General features: G+C 45.6%; 1 protein-coding gene across 2 annotated transcripts in view; it reads right to left on the bottom strand.

Moving 5' to 3' along the window:
• Window positions 1-24,609, bottom strand: part of LOC139277275 (interferon-related developmental regulator 2-like) — a 57,408-nt gene extending 32,799 nt beyond the window's left edge. For both annotated transcript variants that reach the window (XM_070895525.1, XM_070895526.1), the window contains exon 1: window positions 24,334-24,609. In XM_070895525.1, coding sequence (XP_070751626.1) covers window positions 24,334-24,370 — 37 coding nt within the window. In that variant the 5' untranslated portion in view covers window positions 24,371-24,609. The remainder of the gene's footprint in view (window positions 1-24,333) is intronic.
• Window positions 24,610-25,631: the final 1,022 nt, after the last annotated feature.

The raw sequence follows: 25,631 nt of genomic DNA, 5'->3' as shown, positions 1-25,631 counted from the left end.
CTTGGCCAGGAGTGGGGTGAGGCCTTTGGAGTTGGGACTGTAGATGGCCTTGACTGCAATGAAGAATCCTCGCATATTGTGGCTGTCGGCCAGTTGTTTTATCTCCTGTGCTTTCTCCATCCACCACCTGTTCTTTAGGTCCCGAGTTTTTTGTTGGACCTCAGCCTTGAGCCATCTGTAACATTGCTTTGCAGCTCCAGAGTTGGGTTGTTGCTTGAGACTCAGAAATGCTCTGCGCTTACGATCTATTAGTTCTTGGATCTCCTGATCATTTTCATCAAACCAGTCCTGGTGTTTTCTGGTTGAGTAACCGTGTCTTTTCACAGGCACTGGTTATGGAGACCTGGAGGGCAGATCAAGCGCTGTGGGCATTCAGCATCTCAGGGTCATCAAGGCATGCCAGATTAGCTGTTAGGCGCTTGCTGTATAGGGCTCTCTTAGCTGGGTCTTTAAGTGCCCCGGCATTAACTTTTTTGCAACACTGCTTCTGCTGTCCCCTCTGCTATGGGGCTATGTTTATATTGATGATGGATCGGATTCGGCGATGGTCCGTCCAGCAGTCATCAGCTCCTGTCATGGCACGGGTGATGCGCACATCCTTGCGATCCCTGGTTCGGACGATGACATAGTCATGCAGGTGCCAGTGTTTGGAACGAGGGTGTTGGTGATGAGGAGTTCATGTTCTCGACATTTTGTCAGGAGTAGGGTACCGCTGGAGTTGCTTTTCCTACCCCCTCTCTGCCAATCACGCCTCGCCAGAGGGCTGTGTCTTTGCTGACCCTGGTATTAAAGTCACGTAGGAGGATCAATTTGTCGTCCATGGGGACGCGAGACAGGGATGTCTCGAGGTTGGAATAGAAACCCTTTTTAGCCTCATCCTTTGCATAGAGTGTCAGGGCGTCCGCACTGATGACTGTGGCGCATCGGTTCCAGGATAGGTTAAGGTGAAGAGTCATGAGGCATTCATTAACCCCGTAGGGGGAAGTCTTTGAGGCGGTCGACCAGTTCATTTTTGACGGCGAAGCCGACTCCATGAAGGCGCGTTCTTCCTCTGATTTTCCTTTCCAGAAAAAGATGTAACCTCCACCATGTTCCTTGAGCTGGCCTTCCCCTGCCCACCGGGTCTCGCTTAGGGCGGCGATGTCGATGTCAGTGTCTAAGTTCCCGGGCAACTATGGCGGTGCGGCGTTCCGGCCTGTTGCTGTTGGAATTGTCCACGAGGGTCCCAACGTTTCAGGTCCCAAACTTCATAATAGCGAAGTGGAAGATGCCTGTGCATGGGTTCTTTTAACGAGGGGTGGCCGCAGCACACTGGTAACCACACGGGCTTAGCTGAGCAAGGTCTTGGTCCAGTGGCAAGGGGGTCCAAGCTGACTGGAGACCAGGCACTGCTGTATACGCCCAATTGCCTATGGTGAAATGTTGGCCGAAAACTCGGCGCCGAGTAGCGCCATTGATGGTAGATGGCCCAAGGCTTGGTTGGGCAGCAGGCATTGGGGAGATCAGCTGCCCGCTGGGGGTTCCGAGGGATGTTTTGGAAAGTTTCTTCCAAGGTTAAAAATTTCCCCAGAGGTTTCCAAGTTGTTTTAAAAGTTTAAGCGTTTAAAAAAAATAATTTGAAAATACTTTAAGGTTACACAGGTTGATTGAAGGTTGAATAAATAGATTAAGAGTTGATTAAAAATTATAGAAAATATGTTCAAGTTGATTAAAAATGTTAAAGTGTTCCCGAATTGTTTATGAAGTATAAAAGTTGATTAAAAGTAATGATAAATACGCTGACCTTCAAAGAGTGTCACATGTTGCTGTAGCTACATGAAAAAAAACTGCTGGGCTTGAAATTCAGGATGTGGGGCCATTCATAGAAAAAATTCAAATCATTTACCAAATTATCAGAATCTAAACATGTTCTTTATGCTCAAAGATGCAACTATTCAACTTCATGTTGAAAAAAATGTGCTAGTTCACTGATCAACTAGCCGACTCACACTTCCATATATTCATTGTTGAACTAGTTAGAATCATGGAAATTTACAGCACGGAAGGAGCATTCGGCCCATTGGGTTTGTGCCGGCCGAAAGAGAGCTATCCAGCCTAATCCCACTTTCCAACTCTTGGTCCGCAACCTTGTAGGTTACCGTACCTCAAGTGCCTATTCAAGTACTTTTTAAAATATGGGCCCTAAGTTTCCACATGATTTGCTCCTGATTTTTCGGAGCAACTGGTGTAGAACGGAGTATCTTAGAAATCGGAATTCTCCACATTTAGTTTGCTCCAGTTCTAGTCAGATAGAACAGTTTCACTTTGGAACAGAATTTTATTTTCAAAAGGGGGCGTGTCCGGCCACTTACGCCTGATTTCAAAGTTTCGTGAGTGAAAACTTACTCCAAACTAACTTAGAATGGAGTAAGTGAAGATTTTTGTACAATAGAAAAAACCTTGTCTACACTTTAGAAAATCAGGTGTAGGTTACAAATTAGGCGTAGGGAACAAGGTGGGGGGGGGGGGGGGGCGGGGAGAAGGGAAGTCATTAAATTCTACAATCAATCCTTAGTTATACTTATACAAATAAATCCAACCTGAATAAAAATTTATAAGCAAAGAAAAGATTAAATAAACCATGTTCCTACCTGTGTGAAAGGGCTTCAGGCAGGCCTTTCATGTTGGAGACAGGCAGGGGTGTGGCGTCAGTGTCTCGACGGCAGCAGCAGCAAGCTTCGAGCTGAGCTGCAGTGCTTGAGGCAGGCCTTCATTCTCTTCGTGGCTGGCCGCGAAGCAGCACCGGACGGACCCGAGGCCATTCGGCCATGAGATATCAGCGGCGTCAGTGGCTGGCCGGCAGCCGAAGAATCAGCGGACCGATGTGAGGCCATTCAGCCATGAGATAGCAGCGGCGTCAGTGGCTGGCCGGCAGCCGAAGAATCAACGCAGGACACACGCAGCTCATTAAGGTTCTGGAGGCCATTCGGCCACGCTTTAGGGGCGGTGTCAGTGGCTGGCCGGCAGCCAAAGAATCAGCAGCGGACGTACGTGAGGCCATTCGGCCATAGGATATCAGCGGCGTCAGTGGCTGGCCTGCAGCCGAAGATACAGCAGCAGCCTTCGAGCTGTGAGGGGGACTGAGGCCATTTGGACAAGGAGAGGCAGCCACATCGACAGTTTTATATTTAAATTTGCAGAATGGGTGCTGCATTGTCAACACCACGTATTATTGCAAAGTTGAATTGGCACTCTTATTTCTCCAAACACACAGTCCTTAATTTGCATGCACCAATGCAGTACCGGTTCTGCAAGTTTAGCAGTGAAAAGCTGAACTCACTGATTTCAGCAGGTGATTTATTCAGCAGTGCTGCTAAAAGCACTCCCTCACACACAGAAATATAAAAAAAAATTAAATTACAAGCCTTTGCAGGGGTCCAAGAAACAAATCTTCACTTTTTCTGCAGTATTTTTAAAAATGGCCGAGTGCCAATGTAAGTGTGAGACTGCGCGTGCGCGCACGCTCCAACGCGCACGCGCAGGGTTGCCGGCACCACGAAGGCTCATTTAAATTGTACCCGCCCCCTGTTACTTAGAAAATCGGCGCGAGTGTTAGGCTCCGCCCCCTGCTGCGAAGAGCGTGCCGCGCCAAGCAGACATCAAGCTCCAAAGAGCTCAAGAGTATCGGATTTTTTTTTAGGCACAGTTTTCGGCGCGAAAAACAGGCGCCCAGCTCGGAGGTGTGCCGTTTTCGCCGCAGCACGAAACTTGGGGCCATGATGTGGTTGCTGCTCCAGTGAGTTCCAGACCCCCACACCCTCTGGGTGTAAAAAGTTCTCAACTCCCCTCTAATCCTCCTATCAATTATTTTAATTCTATCCCACCTGGTTATTGACCTCTCTGCTAAGGGAAATAGGTCATTCCTATTCACTATCTCAGCCTCTCAATTTTAAGTCTGCTTTCAGCCTCCTCTGTTCCAAAGAAAACAACCCCAGCCTATCCAATCTTTCCTCATAGCTAAAATTTTCCAGTCGTGACAACATCCTTGAAAATGTCCTCTGTACCTTCTCTACTTGTGCAATCACATCTTTCCTGCAATGTGATGACCAGAGTACACAGTACTCAAGCTGTGGCCTAACTAGTGTTTTATACAGTCCAAGCATAACCTCTGTGTTGGTTAGTTTTTTTTTTAAATGGATTAAAGCTAATTTCAAATTTCCAATAGGGACTGAAAATAAATCCCACTCTTCCCAGTATCAAAGTATAGTCTGTTTTCTTTCTTCTCCTCATAAGAAAAATTGGAAAAGGAGAGATTTCTTGCTTTGGTCCAGCACATGTTCTATGGCCATTGTTGGATAGGTGTTTGGCTCCTTCAAAATAACATGTAGAGGACACATTGTGTGTACATGCAGAAGACACACTGGGACTGATTTTTCACATAGCAAAAATGTTAAGTCAAATCTTTATAAACTTTCCTGACCATTTCCTTACCAAGCCACGTCTTGTAGCTCTGACCTATAGAAAAAAGAACACTATTCCAGAACTGCACTGATTGAACATTTAAAAAAAATTTACACGAGCAACTTTGTACTAAATAAGCAGAAAATAAATATATATTGGTTAAAGACCAGCAACACGCAGACTTCCTATACAATGCAACTTTTTGAAGAAAAATATCGAGCTGCACAGGCACAGAACCCTACAAGCAAGTTCCCAACTCTTCTCATCTGAAAAAGGCTACAAAGGGAAACAAAGAAACTTACCAGATATCAAGATCAATATTTTTTTTTAAATACAGTAGCTCAGAAAAAAGACAAATTAAAACAAGTACAGGAGCAGCAATAGTTCAGAAATGTGCGCATTACAGCCATGGGGCAACCTCTCTCCTTTCCAAAAATATTCCATAGGTTTGAGGAACAGTGCTTGGCTTTTACATGAAGGCCAAAATGTTCATTTTGATTTAGTTGAACTGAACTTAGGAGCATCTCAAGATGTTCGCCTTAACACAGTGATTCGTACTTGGAGTGAACTTGTAGGTAGGGTGGTAGATGCAAAAGCTGTGGAGTAATTTTAGACAAAGTTGGGATGGGATGATCAGGCATATCTTGTGATCTTGAGTGACACGTTTCATCCAATTAAAAAGAGAGAAATCTCACAATGTGATTTGTCCATGCTATATTAATATTAAATGAAACAGTAATACATCAATTGTTATTGCTGTACTCTAGCCAGATTTCACTGCAAAATCTAAAAAGAAAGGCAGTTTAATGAACAGTTGAAAAAAAACTCACCCCGAACAAAGGCAGCTTTTGTCTTACTGGGCCTGGGGACATCAGCCCATTTGAATTTCAGCCAGAACAGCAGTAGGGATTCAACTGGCACTAAAAATCCCCGAGTTAGAGTGTGTAAATTGTGCAGAGTTGTGGTCCTGACCACCACCCAGCAACCCCTGTTGACAGTGTACATGGATGGATATCAATTGAGGACAGAACTGCGTTCAATTTTAATGTCCTTGTATTTACTAACTCACTGGCAATGCTCACATATGAATGCCAACTTGGGCAAGATACTGAGGAGTAATCACTCCCTATGGAATTGAAAACCGGCCTTGGAATAGCCTAATCAACTAGATCTTAGAGAGAAACACAAAAATGCTAATTAAAGCTAAAGTCTAGAAAATAATTAAAAGATGAAAAATAAATTGTATTTAGGTCAATGACACCCTTGGAAGAGAGGGTCGCTGCTTTGATGGGTCCTGCCTGGAGAAAAGCAACCACCACTGCATAAGCTGGGCCCACACTCGAGGGAGGGGGTAAGTCCTGCAAATTCCAGAGTCTGGTTTTGCTAAATGTTACGTACTGCGTGGGCTAACCATGCTTTGGTTCATGGGGATGTCCCCCTCAGCTACGCTTCAGTTGATGCAATGTTCTATCATTCATCGTGGTCCTTCAAATCAGCCCACTGCCCGCGCTGTGTGAGCCTACTCATGCCACCCCCTCCTCTGCTGCTAACCATTTGTCCGCTCTGTTATATTTTGCAGAACTTGAGACCAACCCTGATAATGCAGAAGATCCAGACGAGGACGAGCCTGAAGAGAACATCTTCCAATCCCACCTTCCAGACCAAGAGCGTGGGGGGGGGGGGGGGGGGGGAAATGAATGAAGTCCCCACTGTTGTCCTCACTTTGAAGGAGGCGCAGGTGCTGCTGCACATTAAGATGTTAGTCCCTTCTCCGAGTAGTGGTTTATGTGTTGGTGGGACATTCCATGGTTTCCCACCGTCTGAGACTGCGGGTCCCAGTGGGGTGCAACAAGGCACACCCAGGACCCCACCGTCCCAGGCAGTGGGTCCCACTGGGATGCTGCAAGCCACACCCAGGCTGAGGGGGGGGAAGGAGAGCTCGACCACGCTCTCCTGAGGTGCAGGATCTTACAGATGTGATTCACATGATGGCAATAAGTGCGGAGAGCATTGACCTTACCCAATCACTCCTGGACACCATCAGTGGGGTGGGTGATAAGGTATCGGGATTGTTGAGAGAAGTAATAACTCTCACGAGAAATGGGAATACTGTCCGAGAACATGAGGGAGGGAATGTCTCAGTCAGCAGAAACATGAGGGAGGAAATGTCACAGGTAGCTGATGCGCTGTCATAGAAACATAGAAAATAGGTGCAGGAGCAGGCCATTCAGCCCTTCTAGCCTGCACCGCCATTCAATGAGTTCATGGCTGAACACGAAACTTCAGTACCCCCTTCCTGCTTTCTCGCCATAACCCTTGATCCCCCGAGTAGTAAGGACTTCATCTAACTCCCTTTTGAATATATTTAGTGAATTGGCCTCAACAACTTTCTGTGGTAGAGAATTCCACAGGTTCACCACTCTCTGGGTGAAGAAGTTTCTCCTCATCTCGGTCCTAAATGGCTTACCGCTTATCCTCAGACTGTGACCCCTGGTTCTGGACTTCCCCAACATTGGGAACATTCTTCCTGCATCTAATCTGTCTAAACCCGTCAGAATTTTAAACGTTTCCATGAGGTCCCCTCTCATTCTTCTGAACTCCAGTGAATACAAGCCCAGTTGATCCAGTCTTTCTTGATAGGTCAGTCCCGCCATCCCGGGAATCAGTCTGGTGAATCTTCGCTGCACTCCCTCAATAGCAAGAATGTCCTTCCTCAAGTTAGGAGACCAAAACTGTACACAATACTCCAGGTGTGGCCTCACCAAGGCCCTGTACAACTGTAGCAACAACTCCCTGCCCCTGTATTCAAATCCCCTCGCTATGAAGGCCAACATGTCATTTGCTTTCTTAACCGCCTGCTGTACTTGTGAACATGAGGGAGGGAATGTTGCAGGTAGGTCAAACACTGTCAGTGACCATGAAGAAGGGAATGTACAGGTAGTTGACACACTTTTGCACAACATGATGGAGGGCATGTCACAGGTAGGTGAGACACTGTCGGCAAATATGAGGGAGAGAATGTTGGAAGGAGCTGAGACAATGTCAGGACACATGAGGGAGGGAATGTCGGAGTTAGCTTCTGCAATAAAGGAACATGCCCAGACCTCATGCCCGTTGACAAAATCAACTCCCACTCCCATTCCAATCCCCAGACCAGCCTCTGAAGAGACCCAAGCCGGGCCCTCCACATTACCGGCTTCCGACTGCAACCCCCCCCCCCCCACCCACCATCAAGAAGTGCGCATTACCCGATATGTTCGTAAGAATAAGCTTGGTACCAACCCGAGAAATGCTGCACCACCTGCGGGCAGGGGTGGTGGTGTCACCAAGACCAAGCGCAGCAGGCGGTCTTAGAATAAGGTGGAGGAGAGATGGGTGCAGCCTTTCTTTGCTGCTGCTGTTACTGTTGTAACTGTTCTCAAATTAAAAGTTTTTTGTAAGTTATGTAAATTTACAAGTTAGTAAAAGTAAATCATCTTAGAGTTTTGTAAGTGATCTTAACTGAAAACTTTAAAGTTTGATTCAAAAATATGTTTATTAAAGTTAAATACAAACAAAATGTTTGTTAAACCTTTGAATAAAATATATTTTAAATTGTAACTGAATCATTTACATTATTTGTTCAATTATTAACACAATTTTTGGAAGTAAACAAGAATCATTTCCATCATTTGTTCCATTAACACAACACAACATTACGGAACAGGTCCAAACAGTAAACATGGTCCATGTGGAATAGTTGCCGCTGAGCCTTCAGGCGTTCACGGATGAGCTGCTGTCGCAAGGCTCGAGCAATCGTTAAAGGGGCACATTGGCCCACTCTCCTCTGCCGTCGTGCTCTGGGTTCAGGTAGTTGCACAGCTTCCTCGTCGTCCTTCTCCTCCTCCGCATCATCTGCATCTTCCATATCATTATCATCAGCCACTCTCACCTTCGGTGGGTCTTGCACTACCAGCTGCTGCTGCATCATGACAGCTAAGTTATGCAGCATGCTGCACACAATAGTGAACTGACCGACAATCTCAGGTGAGTATAGCAAGTAGCCTCCAGAATGTTCCAGGCATCCATGCTGTTTCAAGATGCCAATGGTCCTCTCTATTATGCTGCGTGTCGCAATTTGCGACATGAATTCCTGGTCAGCTTCTGTCCGGGATACACGTAGTGGCATCATGAGCCAAGGGGCAAGGCCGTACCCTTTGTCTCCCAGTAGCCAGCTCTGCCCTTCTGGCTGCTGCTCTCGCATAGGATGAACGCATCATCCTACGCGAGAGCAGCATGATGCGACACATGAGCTGCACATTAATGGAGTGGAAGCCTTTTCTGTTCCTGTACATCTCAGAATTCGCCAAAGGTGTTCGCCCCGTACCTTTGGGAAGCCAGCAATTCTGGAGAAGCCCACAGCCCTGTTACGCATTGCCTGGTCAGTCATGGGGAACTTTATGTAGCCATTCCTCCGGGCATATAGTGCAGCAGTCACCTGCCAAATGCAGATATGTGTTGCGTATTGAGAAATGGCACACACATCCCCAGTTGTAGTTTGGATCGATCCAGATGTATAGAATGAAAGTGCAGCTGTAACCTTCACTTCAACTGACAAAGCAGTCCTCCTGATGCTTCTCGGTTGCAGGTCTGCTTTTACTAACTCACAGATCTCAGTTACAACTTCTTTGCGGAAACGCAGCCTTCTGACACAGTCTGCATCACTCAGGTGCAGGTATAAACGCCTGTCTCAATATACCCGAAATGGGTATGGCCTCCTGCTTATCACCCTATGGGCTCGGAGGTTCCTCATGCAATGACGTTGAATCAATTGTCTCCTCTGCAGCACGCTCACGCAAAAGGCTTGCACAAGGTATGGCATTGTCAGTATCGTCCCCATGTTTAAATTTTACCTTTGCAAGAAGCTCATAACCGCTGGCAGGCAAGACAAGGCTCTTTGTTCTCTCTCCCCACAAGGTCTGTATGGACCATACCCAGGTCTGTGATCGGGAACATCCCCCCCCAACCAACCTACATTTGATGCGTAGTGCAGGCTTCTGATGCCTTCCGCATGCCTTCCACAGCCCCCCCACCCACCCGGGCTTGATTTGATGCACAATGCAAGCTTCTGATGCCTTCCGTATGCGTTACACAGCCTCTTCTCATCCCCCCCCCCCCCCCCCCCGTGTCTGGGCGCGGGACCGATTCTGCCAGCCTACGCCCCGACCCTCGAGCCTTGTTTGCAGACGTTCAGTGGTGGCGTGTCAGTTGAAAAAAAAAATTAACTTACAGAATTCCATCAAACTTCCATTTACTGCGTTATGAAGATTAAAAAATTTAATCTTTATTGTGCATATTTAAGTATTCTTGACTCTCTCCAAAACTTTGCTGAAAAACAATGGCATCTTTCTGCGACAATTTTTCAATGCGCGCTAGTTTTTCTTAACTCACCAGAAGGTTTTTCAGGAGTGGTCACATATGCTGACTTGGGAGAATTTTTGGGGGGGCAAACTTACATAACTGACAAAAACTGGCACAGACTGTGATGCAAAAAAAAGCTAACCTAAATAAAATCGTAACTAACTGAGTTATGCTATCGCACATTCCTTGGGGAAACTTTAATTTTTTTAACTTATGCCAAAAAAGCACCATGCGCAAAAAAACGGCGCAAATCACTGAGGAAAGTTGAGCCCAAAAACTCCAAATAAAAATGAATCAGTACCTTGCCAATTAAGCATGTTTGGAGATAACTCACAAGAAAGTAGCACATGAAAGGTACTTTAAAAAGATGAAGACAGAAGATTGCTTGGAAGCAGGCAAAATGAATTAATAAAAGTGAAACATAAGTTTACATAGTACAGAGATTAATCCATTGCTTTTTATAGATATGAACATGACCGGGCAAGCCTGGAAGAATCTCTTACAAGTTACCAATCCAAACGAATACATTTCCTTTTAAAAGTAGTCAGTGCACTGGATGGTAAATTTATATTATTGATATTTCCCTACTTAAGTTTCAACTATGATTACAGACAACTCACTCTTGAGGTTTTGCCAGAGTTGCATGACAGCAGACTGGGGGTAACCTGAACTTTGCTCTGGTGTGAGAGGAGGGTTTGGCCTCAATGTGGGCCCTACCAGGCCCTTCCCCAGTAAGCAGAGCAAAGACTGAATGTTCCTGTATAGAGCACTGGAAATGAAAACTTATACTCTCATAGTCCCAACCACTATGTTATCAATTGGTAGAGAAAAAAAATCTCCCAATTTCCCTATTATACATGCAACTGTGGCTAACAAGAAAAGTTAAAGTATTAGACCAAAGGAAGAGGCTTATAATGTTGCCAAAGAGCAGTAAGCCTGGGGATTGGGAGGATTTTAGAATTCAGCAAAAGGAGGACCAAGAAATTGATAAAGGGAAAATAGAATGAGAATAAGCTAGCGAGAGACATAAAAACAGCCTGTAAAAGCTTCTATAGGTATGTAAAAAGGAAAAGATTAGCGAAAGTAAATGTGGGTCCCTTACAGGATTGAGATAGGAGAAATTATAATGGGGATTAAGGAAATTACAAGAGAAAGTAAACAAATACTGTGTGTTTATCTTCACAAAAGATGATACAAAAAAAACTCTTGGAAATAGTGGAGAAGCAAGGGTCTAGCAAGAATGAGGAACTGAAAGAAATTAGTATTAGTAAAAAAATAGTACAGGAGAAATTAATGGGACTGAAAGCCGATAAATCCCCATGTCCTGATGGCCCACATGCTAGGGTTTTGAAAGGGGTGGCTATAGAAATATAGGATATCATCATTGGCAGTCCCTCGGGATCGAGGAAGACTTTCTTCCATTCTTAACATGAGTTCTTAGGTGGCTGTACAGTCCAATACGAGAACCACAGTCTTTGTCACAGATGGGACAGATAGTCGTTGAGGGAAGGGGTGTGTGGGACTGGTTTGCCGCACAGTCTTTCTGCTGCCTGTGCTTGATTTCTGCATGCTCTTGGCGACGAGACTCGAGGTGCTCAGCAACCTCCCGGATGCACTTCCTCCTACCATCCGGCAACTTTCCACGCCCAGCCTCCCCCCTCCCACTGTCTAAACTTCCCCTATCCCTAATAGACCCTAGTAGGGGCTCTTAAACATTAAACCCTTACTCTAAACCAACCCTGCGAATCTCAAGAATAAGAATATAGGATGCATTGGTGTCACCTTCCAAAATTCCAGATTCTAGAATGGTTCCTGCGGATTGGAAGGTAGCAAATGTAACCTCACTATTTAAGAAAGGAGTGAGAGAGAAAATGGGGAACTACAGACCAGTTAGCCTGACATCAGTAGTAGGGAAAATGCTAGAATCTATTACTAAGGACGTGGTAACAGGGCACTTACAAAATAACAGGATTGGGCAGAGTCAACGCGGGTTTATGAAAGAGAAATCATGTTTGACAAATCGTTTTTTTGAGGTTGTAACTAGCAGAATAGATAATGGGGAGCCAGTGGATGTGGTGTATTTGGATTTTCAGAAGGCATTCGATAAGGTGCCACACAAGAGGTTATTAAACAAAATTAGGGCTCATGGGATTGAGGATTGGTTAACAGACAGAAAACAGAAAATAGGAATAAATGAGTTGACAGACTGTAAATAGTGGGGTACCGCAAGGATCAGTGCTTGGGCCTCAGCTATTCACAATGTACATCAATGGTTTGGATGAGGGGACCAAAATGTAATATATCCAAGTTTGCTGATGATACAAAGCTAGGTGGGAATGTAACTTGTGAGGAGGATGCAAAGAGACTTCAAGGGGATATATACAGGCTAAGTGAGTGAGCAAGAGCATGGCAAATGGAATATAATGTGGAGAAATGTGAAGTTATCCACTTTGGTAGGAAAAATAGAAACACAGTATTTTTTAAACAGTGAGAGATTGGGAAATGTTGGTGTTCAGAGGGACCTGGGTGTCCTTGTACGAATCACAAAGTTAACATGCAGGTACAGCAAGCAATTAAGAAAGCAAATAATATGTTGGCCTCTATTAAAAGAGGATTTGAGTACAACAGCAAAGATGTCTTACTGCAATTATATAGGTGAGATCACACCTGGAGTAATGTGTACAGTTTTGGTCTCCTTACCCAAGGAAGGATATACTTGCCATAGAGGGAGTGCAATAAAGGTTCACCAGACTGATTCCTGGGATGGGGGGATTGTCCTATGAGAGATTGAGTAGACCAGACCTATATTCCCGAGAGTTTAGAAGAATGAAAGATGATCTCATTGAAACATACAAAATTCTCACAGGGTTTGACAGGGTAGATACAGGGAGGGTGTTTCCCCTGGCTGGGGAATCTAGAACCAGGAGTCATAGTCTCAGAAAAAGGGGTCAGCCATTTAGGACTGAGATGAGAAATTTCTTCACTCAGAGGGTGGTGAATCTTTGGAATTCTCTATCCCAGAGGGCTGTGGATGCTCAGTCGATGAGTATATTCAAGACAGGGATTGATAGATTTTTGAATATTAAGGAAATCAAGGGATATGGGGAGAGTGCAGAAAAGTGGAGTTGAGGTAGCAGATCAGCCATGATCTTATTGAATGTCGGAGCAGGCTCAAGGGACCAAATGGCCTACTCCTGCTCCTAATTCTTATGTTCTTATCACCCACTGGTAAGACGACAACCTCGTCTTGGCCTCCACCAATGATGCTGTACAGACAGCTGCAAGAATAATTCAGGATGATTCTCCTACAACTTTCCCTCTGTCCCTGGAGGGGCTGGGTTTGGGAAGAGAAGAAAAGAAACGGCAACTGGGTTCCATTTGTTCTGTCCCACAACAGAACAACCGAGAGTTAAGCACTGCTAAATCATTGACTTTCTTTGCTTTCACAGGACTCAAGTTTCTGACCCCTGCTAGAACAGCGCACATTGGAGAGGCCCGCCTAATTTGTAGAACAGAAATTGCGCCGAATACTTACCTCGCGATTCTCCGATATCTGTAAGCCTGTTTCCAACTCGGCGTGGCGCAGCAGGAGCTGCTGGGAGCGGAGCTGCAGCCCTGCACCAAAAACAGTGCCGGCAGCTGCACGCGTGCGCAGTGGAGGCTGTGCGCGTGCGCAGTAGCTCCTGGCCCTCCCAGCGCATCCCGTCTCCGGGCGACGACCCTATCCCTGGCCGAAGAATGCCGCCCCTATCTCGGGCCGAGTGGCCTGACTGCCCTTACCTCTTCCGCGGCAGTCCGCCCGAACTCCTCGTTGGCAGCGGCGGGGCCCGCCCGAAGTCCTGGTTGGCGGTTCGTCGCCTGCTGGGGGCAGGCCCCACCCGAAGTTCTCGGCGTCGGGGCCCGCCCAAAGCCCTGGGCAGCGAGCGTCTGCTGGGGGCAGGCCGTTAAGTATTGGCTTTCTTTGCTTCTACTTCAGTGAGCGCCCCTCCCCAACCCAACTTTTCTCATTTGCTTTCACTAGTTGTTTTGTTCTCCTTGACGCTTGCTGTTGTTGAGGGGAAAGTTAGAGCTCAGCTATTGGAGCAGTGGCATTTGTGAAGTGACTTGGTAACCATACAGAGTTTCACCAAGATTATGGGGATACCCTTTCTCCCATGGCATAATCAAAACTTAGAATTTATCCAGATTGAGCAGACAAGGTTGCAAAAAAGTGGGCCAAGAAGTTGGGTGAAGGTTGAGACAGACTGAGAAACTGGGAAAGGCAACAAACAATCCACTGAGGTTTTACTTGCCACCTCAGCCTAAAGGCACCATTACGGGCAATAGCATGCCAGTCTCAATTAAACCTTTGGTACTCGATCCAAATGGCCATCCTTCATGTAAGCCTACACTGCAAATGTCAGGCTATTAAACAGTAGAGGGCATCATTCAATGTGCACATTTCTCAGCTGATGTCAATGGATGATGATTGTGAGCAGAAATTCTGGCTGATTTTAGCCATTCCCAGCCCCAAGGTCAATTATTACACTCGACTACATCATGGGTTGAGATCAGATAACACAGATAAGGAACTGAATCTGGAACATTCTGGTATGTTTGGCTTAGTGTTGCACTGAATACAGGTCCCGAAACCGGAAACCTTGGGACCGAGACAATTCCTGTTTTCATTTTTTTCCGGATTTCGGAAAAGAAATATGACATCCCGAATCCGGAAACTCCTGGGCCGAGTTTCGGGTATTTCCAGATCTCGGAGCATTACATCTGACGGCATCCTCGAGGCCGGGCTGCGCCAGTTTGTGTATTTTTTGGATTCATGTTTGGAAAAAAGTATGTACAGCTTAAAAGTCTGGTTTTCAGGAAATATTTTTGGATTCTGGTCAAAGACTCTTGCAATCTGCACAATGTTCGATTTTCGGACAATTATGGATGTGTGAAGCTTTAAATTGTAATATTTTCCTTAAATGCAAGAGAACAGGAGCAACAAATTCTTCCAGACCTGCAAGCAACAGTGGCTATGCACCATGCAGACTACAGCCAGATTATCACTATGTACCTTTTAGCAGAGCTACTTTGGCTGAAACCTTCAGCTGTAGTAGTTCATGTCTTAAACAACCTGTTAAGAAACAAAGTTGGAAAACAGCTTTAAAAGTCAAAATCTTTTTTGACTCTCGCCTACTCCGCCAAAATATTCACCATTCAGTTCTATATCATCGCTAAATGTTAACTAGGTTTTTTTTACAACTTCTATACGGTACAGAACCCAATCTTTTACCAGTTACGATCCATGCCATGCAAACCCAGGCATCAATAAAATCCTGGGCAATTGCCCAATGACAATTCTCTAATGCTTACCCACTCCAACTAATCATTCCCCCAGACTCTTATCATGACCCTCCATGTCCTATATCTCAAAGACATTACCCCCTGGATTGGGGGGGGGGGGATTCTGACTATTGCAATAAATCATGAGGTTACCCATCTCCACACGTTATTGCTGCCATCAAGGTGATTAGGGGTCGCTTTTTCTTCTTCTAGAGCATGTTAATTCATTCATGTCGCTATAAGCGGCAAACAAAGACCTGCCAAACACTGGGTGCTTTTCATTTCTTATGGCAGCTAGCACAAATGTAGCCCCATAACTGAGGCCATTTCCATTCATTTGTGCTATTTTACATTTATTACAGACCCCAATAACTTTTAGAAACCTTAATAATAGTAGCACTCCAGGAACAAACTGAAAGGGTTTTATAGAATCATAGAAAATTTACAGCACGGAAGGAGGCCATTTCGGCCCATCATGTTCGTGTCGGCCGACAAAGAGCTATCCAGCCTAATCCCACTTTCCAGCTCTTGGTCTATAGCCCTGTAGGTTAAGGCACTTCAAGTGCACATCCAAGTACTTTTAAATAAGGTGAGGGGTTCTGCCTCTACCACCCTTTCAGGCAGTGAGTTCCAGACCCCCACCATCCTTTGGGTGAAGAAATTTCCCCTCAAATCCTCTCTAAACAAAGATGGGAGGAAAAGCAATGTGTGAGGAGGACACAAAAAAATCTGCAAAAGGACATAGACAGGCTAAGTGAGTGGGCAAAAATTTAGCAGATGGAGTATAATGTTGGAAAGTGTGAGGTCATGCACTTGGGCAAAAAAAAATCAAAGAGCAAGTTATTATTTAAATGGAGAAAGATTGCAAAGTGCTGCAGTACAGCGGGACCTGGGGTACTTGTGCATGAAATACAAAAGGTTAGTATGCAGGTACAGCAAGTGAGCAGGAAGGCCAATGGAATTTTGGCCTTTATTGCAAAGGGGATGGAGTATAAAAGCAGGGAAGTCTTGCTACAGCTACACAGGGTATTAGTGAGGCCACACTTTTAATACTGCGTGCAGTTTTGGTTTCCATATTTACGAAAGGATATACTTGCTTTGGAGGCAATTCAGAGAAGGTTCACTAGGTTGATTCTGGAGATGACGGGGGTTACTTATGAGGAAAGGTTGAGGAGGTTGGGCCTCTACTCATTGGAATTCAGAAAAATGAGAGGTAATCTTATTGAAACGTATAAGATTATGAGGGAGTTTGACAAGGTGGATGCAGAGAGGATATTTCCACTGATAGGGGAAACTAGAACTAGGAGGCATAATCTTAGAATAAGGAGCCACCCATTTAAAACTGAGATGAGGAGAAATTTCTTCTCGAGGGTTGTAAATCTGTGGAATTCACTGCCTCAGAGAGCTGTGGAAGCTGGGACATTGAATAAATTTAAGACAGAGATAGACAGTTTCTTAACCGATAAGGGAATAAGGGGTTATGGGGAGCGAGCAGGGAAGTGGACCCGAGTCCATGATTGGATCAGCCATGATCGTATTAAATGGCGGAGCAGGCTCGAGGGGCTGTATGGCCTACTCCTGCTCCTATTTCTTATGTTCTAAACCTTCTACCAATTACTTTAAATCGATGCCCCCTGGTTATTGACTCCTTCTGCTAAGAGAAATAGGTCCATCCTATCCATTCTATCTAGGCCCTCATAATTTTATACATCTCAATAAGGTCTCCCCTCAGCTCCCTCTATTCCAAAGAAAACAAATCCAGCCTCTCCAATCTTTCCTCATAGCTAACATTCTCCATTCCAGGCAACATCCTCATAAATCCCCTCTGTACCCTATCTAGTTCAATTTTTCATCTGTCCTGTAATGCAGTGACCAGAACTGCATGCAGTACTCTAGCTGTGGCCTGACTAGTGTTTTATACAGTTCAAGAATAATCTTCATGCCCTTGTACTTTATGCCTTGGTTAATAAAGGCAAATATTCTGTATGCCTTCTCAATCACCTTAACTACCTGGCCTGCTACCTTCAGGGATCTGTGGACATGCACTCCAAGGTCCCCATGTTCCTCTACATTTCTCAGTGTCCTACTATTTAATATGTATTCCTTTGCCTTGTTAGCCCATCCAAATGCATTACCTCACACTTCTCCGGATTGAATTCCATTTGCCATTGTTCTGCCCACCTGACCAGTACATTGCTATCTTCCTGCAGTCTACAGCTTTCTTCTTCATTATCAACCGCACAGTTGATTTTAGTATCATCTGCAAACTTCTTAATCATACCCCCTACATTCAAGTCTAAATCTTTACCATATCCCACAAAAAGAAAGAGACCTGGTACTGAGCCCTGCGAAACGCCACTGGATACAGCCTTCTAGTCACAAAAACACCCATCAACCATGACCCTTTGCTTCCCTGCCTCTGAGCCAACTTGCCACTTTGCCTTGGATCCCTTGGGCTTTTACTTTTGTGACCAGTTTGCCAAGTGGGATCTTATCAAAAGCTTTGCTAAAATCCATATACACTATATCGACCCTCCTTATTACCTCCTCAAGAAATTCAATCAAGGTAGTCAGACACGACCTTCCCTTAACAAATCCATGCTGACTATCCTTGATTAATCCGTGTCTTTCTAAATGAAGATTTATCCTGTCCCTCAGAATTTTTCCAACAATTTCCCCACCACCAAAGTTAGGCTGACTGGCCTATCCCATTCTCTCTTTTTAAACAAAGGTACCATGCAGTCCTCCAGCACCACACCTGCAGCCAGAGGATTGGAAAATGATGGTCAGAGCTTCTGCTATTTGCTCTTTTGCTTCTCTTAACAGCCTGGGATATATTTCATCCGGGCCTGGGGATTTATCCACTTTGAAAGATGCTAAACCTAAAGGTCAGTGGGGATGTTGGACTTTATCAGGGAGGCTTTGAGGATGGCCTTGTAACATTTCCTCTGCCCACCTTTGGCTCATTTGTCGTGAAGGTGTTCAGAGTAGAGCGCTTGTTTTGGGAGTTTCGTGTCTGGCATGCGGACAATGTGGCCTGCCCAGCGGAGCTGATCAAGTGTGGTCAGTGCTTCAATACTGGGGATGTTGGCCTGGTCGAGGACGTTAATGTTGGTGCGTCTGTCCTCCCAGGGGATTTGTAGGATCTTGCAGAGACAATGTTGATCTGCCATGCAATCTACCTGAAAGTCAAGTCATTTTGTAAGGCGACCAAATGCGCAAATGTATTTTTTTGTGAATAAAATGGAGACACTACTGTATTGCAATCCCCATTTCAAGTTAATTTTGTCCTTGTTTTTAAACACCCCCCCACCCTCCCCATTCTAACTGTTGTATGCCAAGGTTTCTTCAATGGATCTTGGAAACTAGCTAGTTGGAGATGCATATGAGCAGGACAAGTTATCTTTCATTCTCAACCCCGGTGAAGAAACATTTGGTGGCTTGGCTTAAATCGGGACAGGGCAACAATCATAGGAACAGGAGTAGGCTGTTCAACCCCTCAAACCTGTTCCGCCATTCCATTAAATCATGGCTTGATTTGTATTTCTACTCCATCTACCCGCCTTGGTTCCAGATACCCCAATACCTTTGCCTATTCTGGCAAAAATCTAGCAATCTCAGTTTTGAAATTTTCAACAGCTGTTTGGGGGAGTGTCGCAGATTTCCACTATCCTTTGTGTGAAGAAGTGCTTCATGACAGCACCCCTAAACAGCTTGCCTCTAATTTTAAGGTTATACCTGTACCACCATGTTCTAGACTCCCCCACCAGATGAAATAGCTTCTCACTATCGACCCTCTGAATACCTCAATTAGATCACCCTTTAATCTTCTATATTCAAGGAATACAAGGCTGGTCTCTGCAGCCGGTCTTCATAATTTAACTCTTTACACCCAATATATAATTCTGGTTAATCTGCGCTGTAGCCCCTCCAAGGCCAATATAGCTTTCCTGACGATCGGTTGAGGGGTGATCGAATCGAGGTATTTAAAATGATAAAGGACTTCGATAGGTAGATGCAAAGAAATTGTTTCCTCTGGTGGATGTCATAGAATTAGAGCTAGTCCATTTAGGATTGAAATCAGGAAGCGCTTTTTCCACACAAAAGGTAGTGGAAACCTGGAATCTCTCAGTAAAAGGATGTGAATGCTGGATCAACTGAAACTGACAAGACTGAGATTGCGAAGAGTTTTGTTGAGTAATTGCATCAAGGAATATGGCTATAGTCAGAAGACTATGGGTTCACGCCCAACTGCTGACAACAGCTCAATTTAGGATGACACTTGAGTGCATCATCATCATAGGCGGTCCCTCGAACGAGGATGACTTGCTTCCACATCAAAAGGGATGAATTCACAGATGTTTCAATGGAGGACCCGATATTCCAGTCCTGAACTCAAGGGGTGGAAGATGCCTGTGCGTAGATTTTTTTAACGTGTGGTGACCGTTGCACACCAGCCACCACATGGACCTGACAGAGCTCGGTCTTGGTCCAGTGGCAAGGGTTAACCAGGACGACTGGAGACCTGCTCTGCTTAGCATGTATTGGACTAAAGATTGTGGTCGGACACTTCCCGCGGGCGGATGCCTCCGACCGAATAAGTTTTTACAAAATTTCCTGGTGGTCCCAGAGAAACGAAGACTTGCCCTCCAAGGCCTAGATGCGCAGCCCAGTGCAGAGGCCCACGTATCCCAGGAACATATGGGCATCCTGGGATCACGTGGGCCTGGACCACCAATCACAATGTAGTATTCTCATTCATAGTAATGGGAGCTCCATGCTTACTATCAATGAGAATCCCCCTAAAATAAAAAAAAACCACAAACATAAATTTAAAAAGCACTTCACGCGCACCAAGTCCTGCTCACCCATCATCCCTGTGCTCGCTGACCTACATTAGCTCCCGGTTAAACAACGCCTCGATTTCAAACTCATCATTATTTTTTTCAAATCCCGCCATGGCCTCGCCCCTCCCTATCTCTGTAATCTCCTCCAGCTCCATAAGATGTCTGCACTCCTCAAATTCTGCCCTCTTGAGCATCCCTGATTAGAATCGCTCAATCATCAGTGGCTGTGCCTTCTGTTGCCTGGGCCCTAAGCTCTGGAACTTCCTGCCTTAACCTCCCTGCCTCTCTACCTCTTTTTCCTCCTTCAAGATGCTCCTTAAAACCTACCTCTAACCAAGCTTTTGGTCATCTGCTGTTACTTCTTCTTATGTAGCTCGATGTCAAATTTGATCTGTTTTGTCTTGTAACACTGCTGTGAAGCGCCTTGGGACGTTTTGCTACGTTAAAGGTGCTCTTTAGCATCATTGCAGTACTGCATTGTCAGAGGGGAGTAATAAAATGTTAAACTGAGGCCCCTCTTGCCTGTTCAGTTGGATCCCATGGTGCCACTGGAAGAGTAGAGTCCTCCTAATGTCTCAGGCAGCAATGATCATTCAACCAACATCATAAAACAGATTATCTGGTCATTTATCTTATTTGCTGTTTCCGAGAATTTACAGTTCACAATTGGTTGCCGCAACAATGACTATGCAAAAAGATAATTAATGAATTGGCCATGAAATATTTTGGTATGTCCTGAGAATGTGAACGGTTGCTATGTAAATGCTATTTCTTTCTACTTAAAAAAAAAACACTCTCTCCTAATAACTAGTTTCTCATCCCAGGTATCATCTCGATGAATCTACAACATACGCTATTGCTTTAATGTCATGCCCAAAACTCCACGCAGTATTCTTAACTGTGGTCAGACCATTGCTTTGCACAAATTTACCACAGAATGCACTGGACATAGCAAAGGCCAATAACATCCTGGCTGTAGTGCTAAAGACCCATGCTCCAGAACTAGCTGTGCCCCTAGCTAAGCTATTCTAGTACAGCTACAACACTGGCATTTACCCAACAATGTGGAAAACTGCCCGTGTATATCCTGTCCAAAAAAAACCAGGACAAATCCAACAGGGCTAACTACCACCCTATAACCCTACTCCCAGTCATCAGGAAGTGATACAAGGAGCCGTCATCAGTACTATCAAATGGCACCTACTAATGTTAGAAGTGAGTCTCTGCTTGATGATGACAGTGTTCAGCCCCATTTTCAATTCCTCAGGTAATGAAATAGTCCATGTCTGCATGCAGCAGAAGACCTGGTCAACAACCAGGCCTAGGCTGATAAATGACAAGAAGCATTCGTGCCACACAAGTGCCAGGCAATGACCATCTCCAATGAGAGTGCCTAACCACCTCCCCATGACATTTAATGGCATTACCATCACCAAATTTCCCACCATCAACATCCTGGAGTCATCATTGTCCAGAAATTTAACTGGACTAGCTCCATAAATGTCATGGCTACTGGAGCAGGTCAGAGACTGGGTATTCTGATGTAAATGGCTCACTTTCTGACTTCCACTGACAAGACACAAGTCAAGATTGTGTGGAATGCTCCCCACTTGCTTGGATGAGTGAAGCTGCAACAACACTCGCCATCCAGGACAAAGTAGACAGTTTGATTGCCACTTCATCCACTAGCCTAAACATCCCTCCAACAGCAGTGTACCATGACTGCAGTGTGTACTATCTACAGGAAGTAATGCAGCAACTCAACATGGCTTCTTTGGCAGCATCTTTCAAACCTGGAACCTCCACCATCCAGAAGGACAGGGCAGGTGTACGGGAACACCATTACCTCCAAGTCACACACCATCCTGACGTGGACATACATCTCCGTTCCTTCATCGTTGCTGGACAAAATCATGAAACTCCCAACCTAATAGCACTGTGGGAATACCTTCACCAAACACTGCCGTGGTTCACAAAAATTACCCACAAGCACTGTTTCAAGTACAGGTTATGCCTATCCAGTCCGGGACTCTTTGGTCCGGCAACATCCCTGGTCCAGTATAATTCCCGACAGGGGCCGCAATCCACGCTGTGTCCTGGGGCTAGCTGTTCCTCTTCTCCCCACTGCCTCAGGTGCTCCCTCCTTGGTCGGGTTGGCACAGAGAGGGAGCAAGGCAGCTGATTGAGGCACCGAAGCTAGGCCTGAGAAATGCTGCACAGTAGGCTTCTGCGCAATGCATGCACAGAATGCGGCCGGGCCACTGTCAGCAGTAACTGCAAGTCTAGGGTACGACTGACAACGCTAGGATCCGCGTGACCTCCCATAGTCTGGAAAATTCTCTGGTCCAGCACCAGTCAGGTCCTAAGGGTGCCGGACCTACTCTAGAATTAATTTTTTAAGAATTCACAGCCCTCTGCAGTTAAATATCAACTTTATCACTTCCCTCTTCCAAGTTTGAGGCTGTGCCCTCGTATTGCAGAATCTGTGACTATGTTATAACATAGACATTTATTTTGTCTGTTTCCTTTAGGATCTTGAATAATTCAATAATTTTGAAGGTGTCAATCAACACCTAAAATCAGATGATCTTGTCAATTATTTGATTGCTGTTTGTAGGGCCTTGCTGTGCACAAATCAGATGCCACGTTTCCCTACAACAGTGACTACACTTCAAAACCGAAAGGCGCTATATAAATGGAAGTTCTTATGACGTGTAGAATATTACCCATTTATCTTACTTTGCTACTTTAAAAAAAAATTCCTTCCTTATTTCACAATTCTGCATTATCTACATTAAATGACCTTTGAGACATGTCATTCCAGATTCTCATAGGTCAGGTACAGCATTCCAGTTAACAATTTAACTGCCCTATCCCCAACATGTGGATTTTTTTTAAAAAACAGTACAATTACCAGAATTACATAAGATAAGAAATAGGAGCAGGAGTAGGCCATTTGGCCCCTTGAGCCTGCTCCGTCATTTAATAAGATCATGGCTGATCTGATCTTGGCCTCAACTCCACTTTCCTGCCTGTTCTCCATAACCCTCGACTCCCCTGTAGTTCAAAAATCTGTCCATCTCCGCCTTGAATATATTCAATGATTCAGCCTCCATAGCTCTCTGGGGTACATGGAAATCACAAATGGGGCTGAAACAGTACTCTGTGCAACTCAATCACCTCCTGAGGTTTTTTCTCTACACCTTTAGCTGTACTTCCCACGATCCTACTTGCTCTCTTTATTGCTGTCATCCATTGTGCTAATAGCTTCAGTTGAGAGATCTAACCATTCATTAGTATCCCTAAATCCCTTTCCTGTGATAAGCCCACAATACAAGCTGACACTTCAGTGCAGTACTGTCAGAGGCCCTATCATGGTACTATTCGAACAAGAGCAAAGGAGTTCTGTCCAATATTTGGCTCTCAATCAACACCTAAAATCAGATAATCTTGTCAATTATTTGATTGCTGTTTGTAGGGCCTTGCTGTGCACAAATCGGATGCCACGTTTCCCTACAATGACTACACTTCAAAACCGAAAGGCACTATATAAATGGAAGTTCTTATGACGTGTAGAATATTACCCATTTATCTTACTTTGCTACTTTTTTTTTTTAAATCCCTTCCTTATTTCACAACTCTGCATTATCTACATTAAATGACCTTTGAGACATGGCATTCCAGCTCACCAAATCTAAGTCCTTCTGTGTTTGATCAAATTGTTTGCAAGCAGTTGTTGGCCCGAGCTCATGTCTAACCACAACCTCATCCCTCACACCAGCCACCTGTCACTCACCATACATTCTGAACTCTGACCCTGACACTCACATCTCATATATATTGAATCCTGACTCTCACCCCTAGTACATACTGATCCCGGCTCTCACCCCTGGTACATAGTGAACCCTGACCCAGGCTCTCACCCTGGTACATACTGAACCCTGACCCAGGCTCTCACCCTGGTACATACTGAACCCTGACCCAGGCTCTCACCCTGGTACATACTGAACCCTGACCCAGGCTCTCACCCTGGTACATACTGAACCCTGACCCAGGCTCTCACCCTGGTACATACTGAACCCTGACCCAGGCTCTCACCTTGGTACATACTGAACCCTGACCCAGGCCCTCACCTTGGTACATACTGAACCCTGACCCAGGCCCTCACCTTGGTACATACTGAACCCTGACCCAGGCCCTCACCTTGGTACATACTGAACCCTGACCCCACCTCTCACCCTGGTAGATATTGAATTCAGTCCCCGACTCTCACCCCATCACTCCGGTACATTCCTACATAGCGAACCCTGACCCCGGCTCTCACCCTTTTTGTGGCCGGCGCGGCCACGGGTTTTGGGCATCGCTGCTCTCGATGATTCGCGCTTTGACTGGACCGGGACGATGCTCTCGGTTGGCGGGGCCCTGTATCAGCCAACAGAAGGCAGTTTTCCCTGAGACCTGCTGCTGGCTTTCACACGACGGAGAACGGCTAAAAACGGCTGTTTACTATAATGATTGGTACTGCTGTTGTTGATCTTCTGGCTGTGATGACGGGACAACCACGCGCAAACCTCCACCATCTTTACTCTAACTCCCACACTGTGCTATTTCGCCCCGGGGCCGGCACCGCGCGGTATGACGGGAGCTGTAGTCCGCGCCGGCGCCTGACACGCCGCCTGTCAAATGGCCAGCGCCGGCCCAAGGCACTACATCTCCCGGCCTGCACAACGGCCATTGCGCAGGCGCACACTCACAATCCTAATCCCGGCTGACGCCGGATGATGGGGGTGGGGCGAAGACTCGCGGGCCCCGGCGAGCCGCCGCGCCACGTGATCTCTCGGCGCGAAACGAGGGAGGCAACACGTCACGCGCCCTGGGTTACCGTGTATTCCAAATTGTGACGCTTGCTGCAGTGTTTGCATCACCAGCACCAGAACTACAGCATGGTAGTTATCTTACTGATAATCCAGAGTTCAAATCCCACCCCTGCAGCTGGAGAATTTAAATTCTATTAAATAAATCTGGAATTAAAAAAATAGCTAGTATCAGTATTAAAACTACCAGATTTTAGAGCAGGAAATTTGCCGGTCCGGCCGATATGTGACTCCCAGACCCACGGCAATGTGTTTGACCCATTGAAATGCCCTCACAAGCCACTCGGTAGTATTCACTCGAGGGCAATTAGGAATGAGCAATAAATGCTGGCCTTGCCCAGCCACATCCACGAATTTTAAAAAACAGGACATGATACTTGTGCAATGTTCTGACCTGCTGTCTCATTTCATCCACCCCACCTCAAATGTTCTCAAGTTACAGTGGCTCAGTGTTAAAATAGGATGTACTTATTTGTACGAACAAAATGTCCACGGTGTCCCTGATTGGCTCTCCATTATCACATGACCTATTGCTGATTGGTCCCTTTGGAGGATAAAGCACACCCTGAAGTTTCTCGGGAATGTGTAACTGGAACCACCCAGCCCAAAGTCTGACTGATTTTGCAAATTGTAATTTGATTCATTCTGACTTCAGAAGCCAGGGAGGACGGATCGCAAAAGCCACCAAGTTCCAGCTGAAGTCACTTACCCCAGTGCAAGTGCTGACTCCCCCAGCCAATGTCCTTTC

This window comes from Pristiophorus japonicus, chromosome 12, assembly GCF_044704955.1.
Source record: "Pristiophorus japonicus isolate sPriJap1 chromosome 12, sPriJap1.hap1, whole genome shotgun sequence".
NCBI lineage: Eukaryota > Metazoa > Chordata > Chondrichthyes > Pristiophoridae > Pristiophorus > Pristiophorus japonicus.
This window is presented reverse-complemented; position numbering and strand designations above follow the sequence as displayed.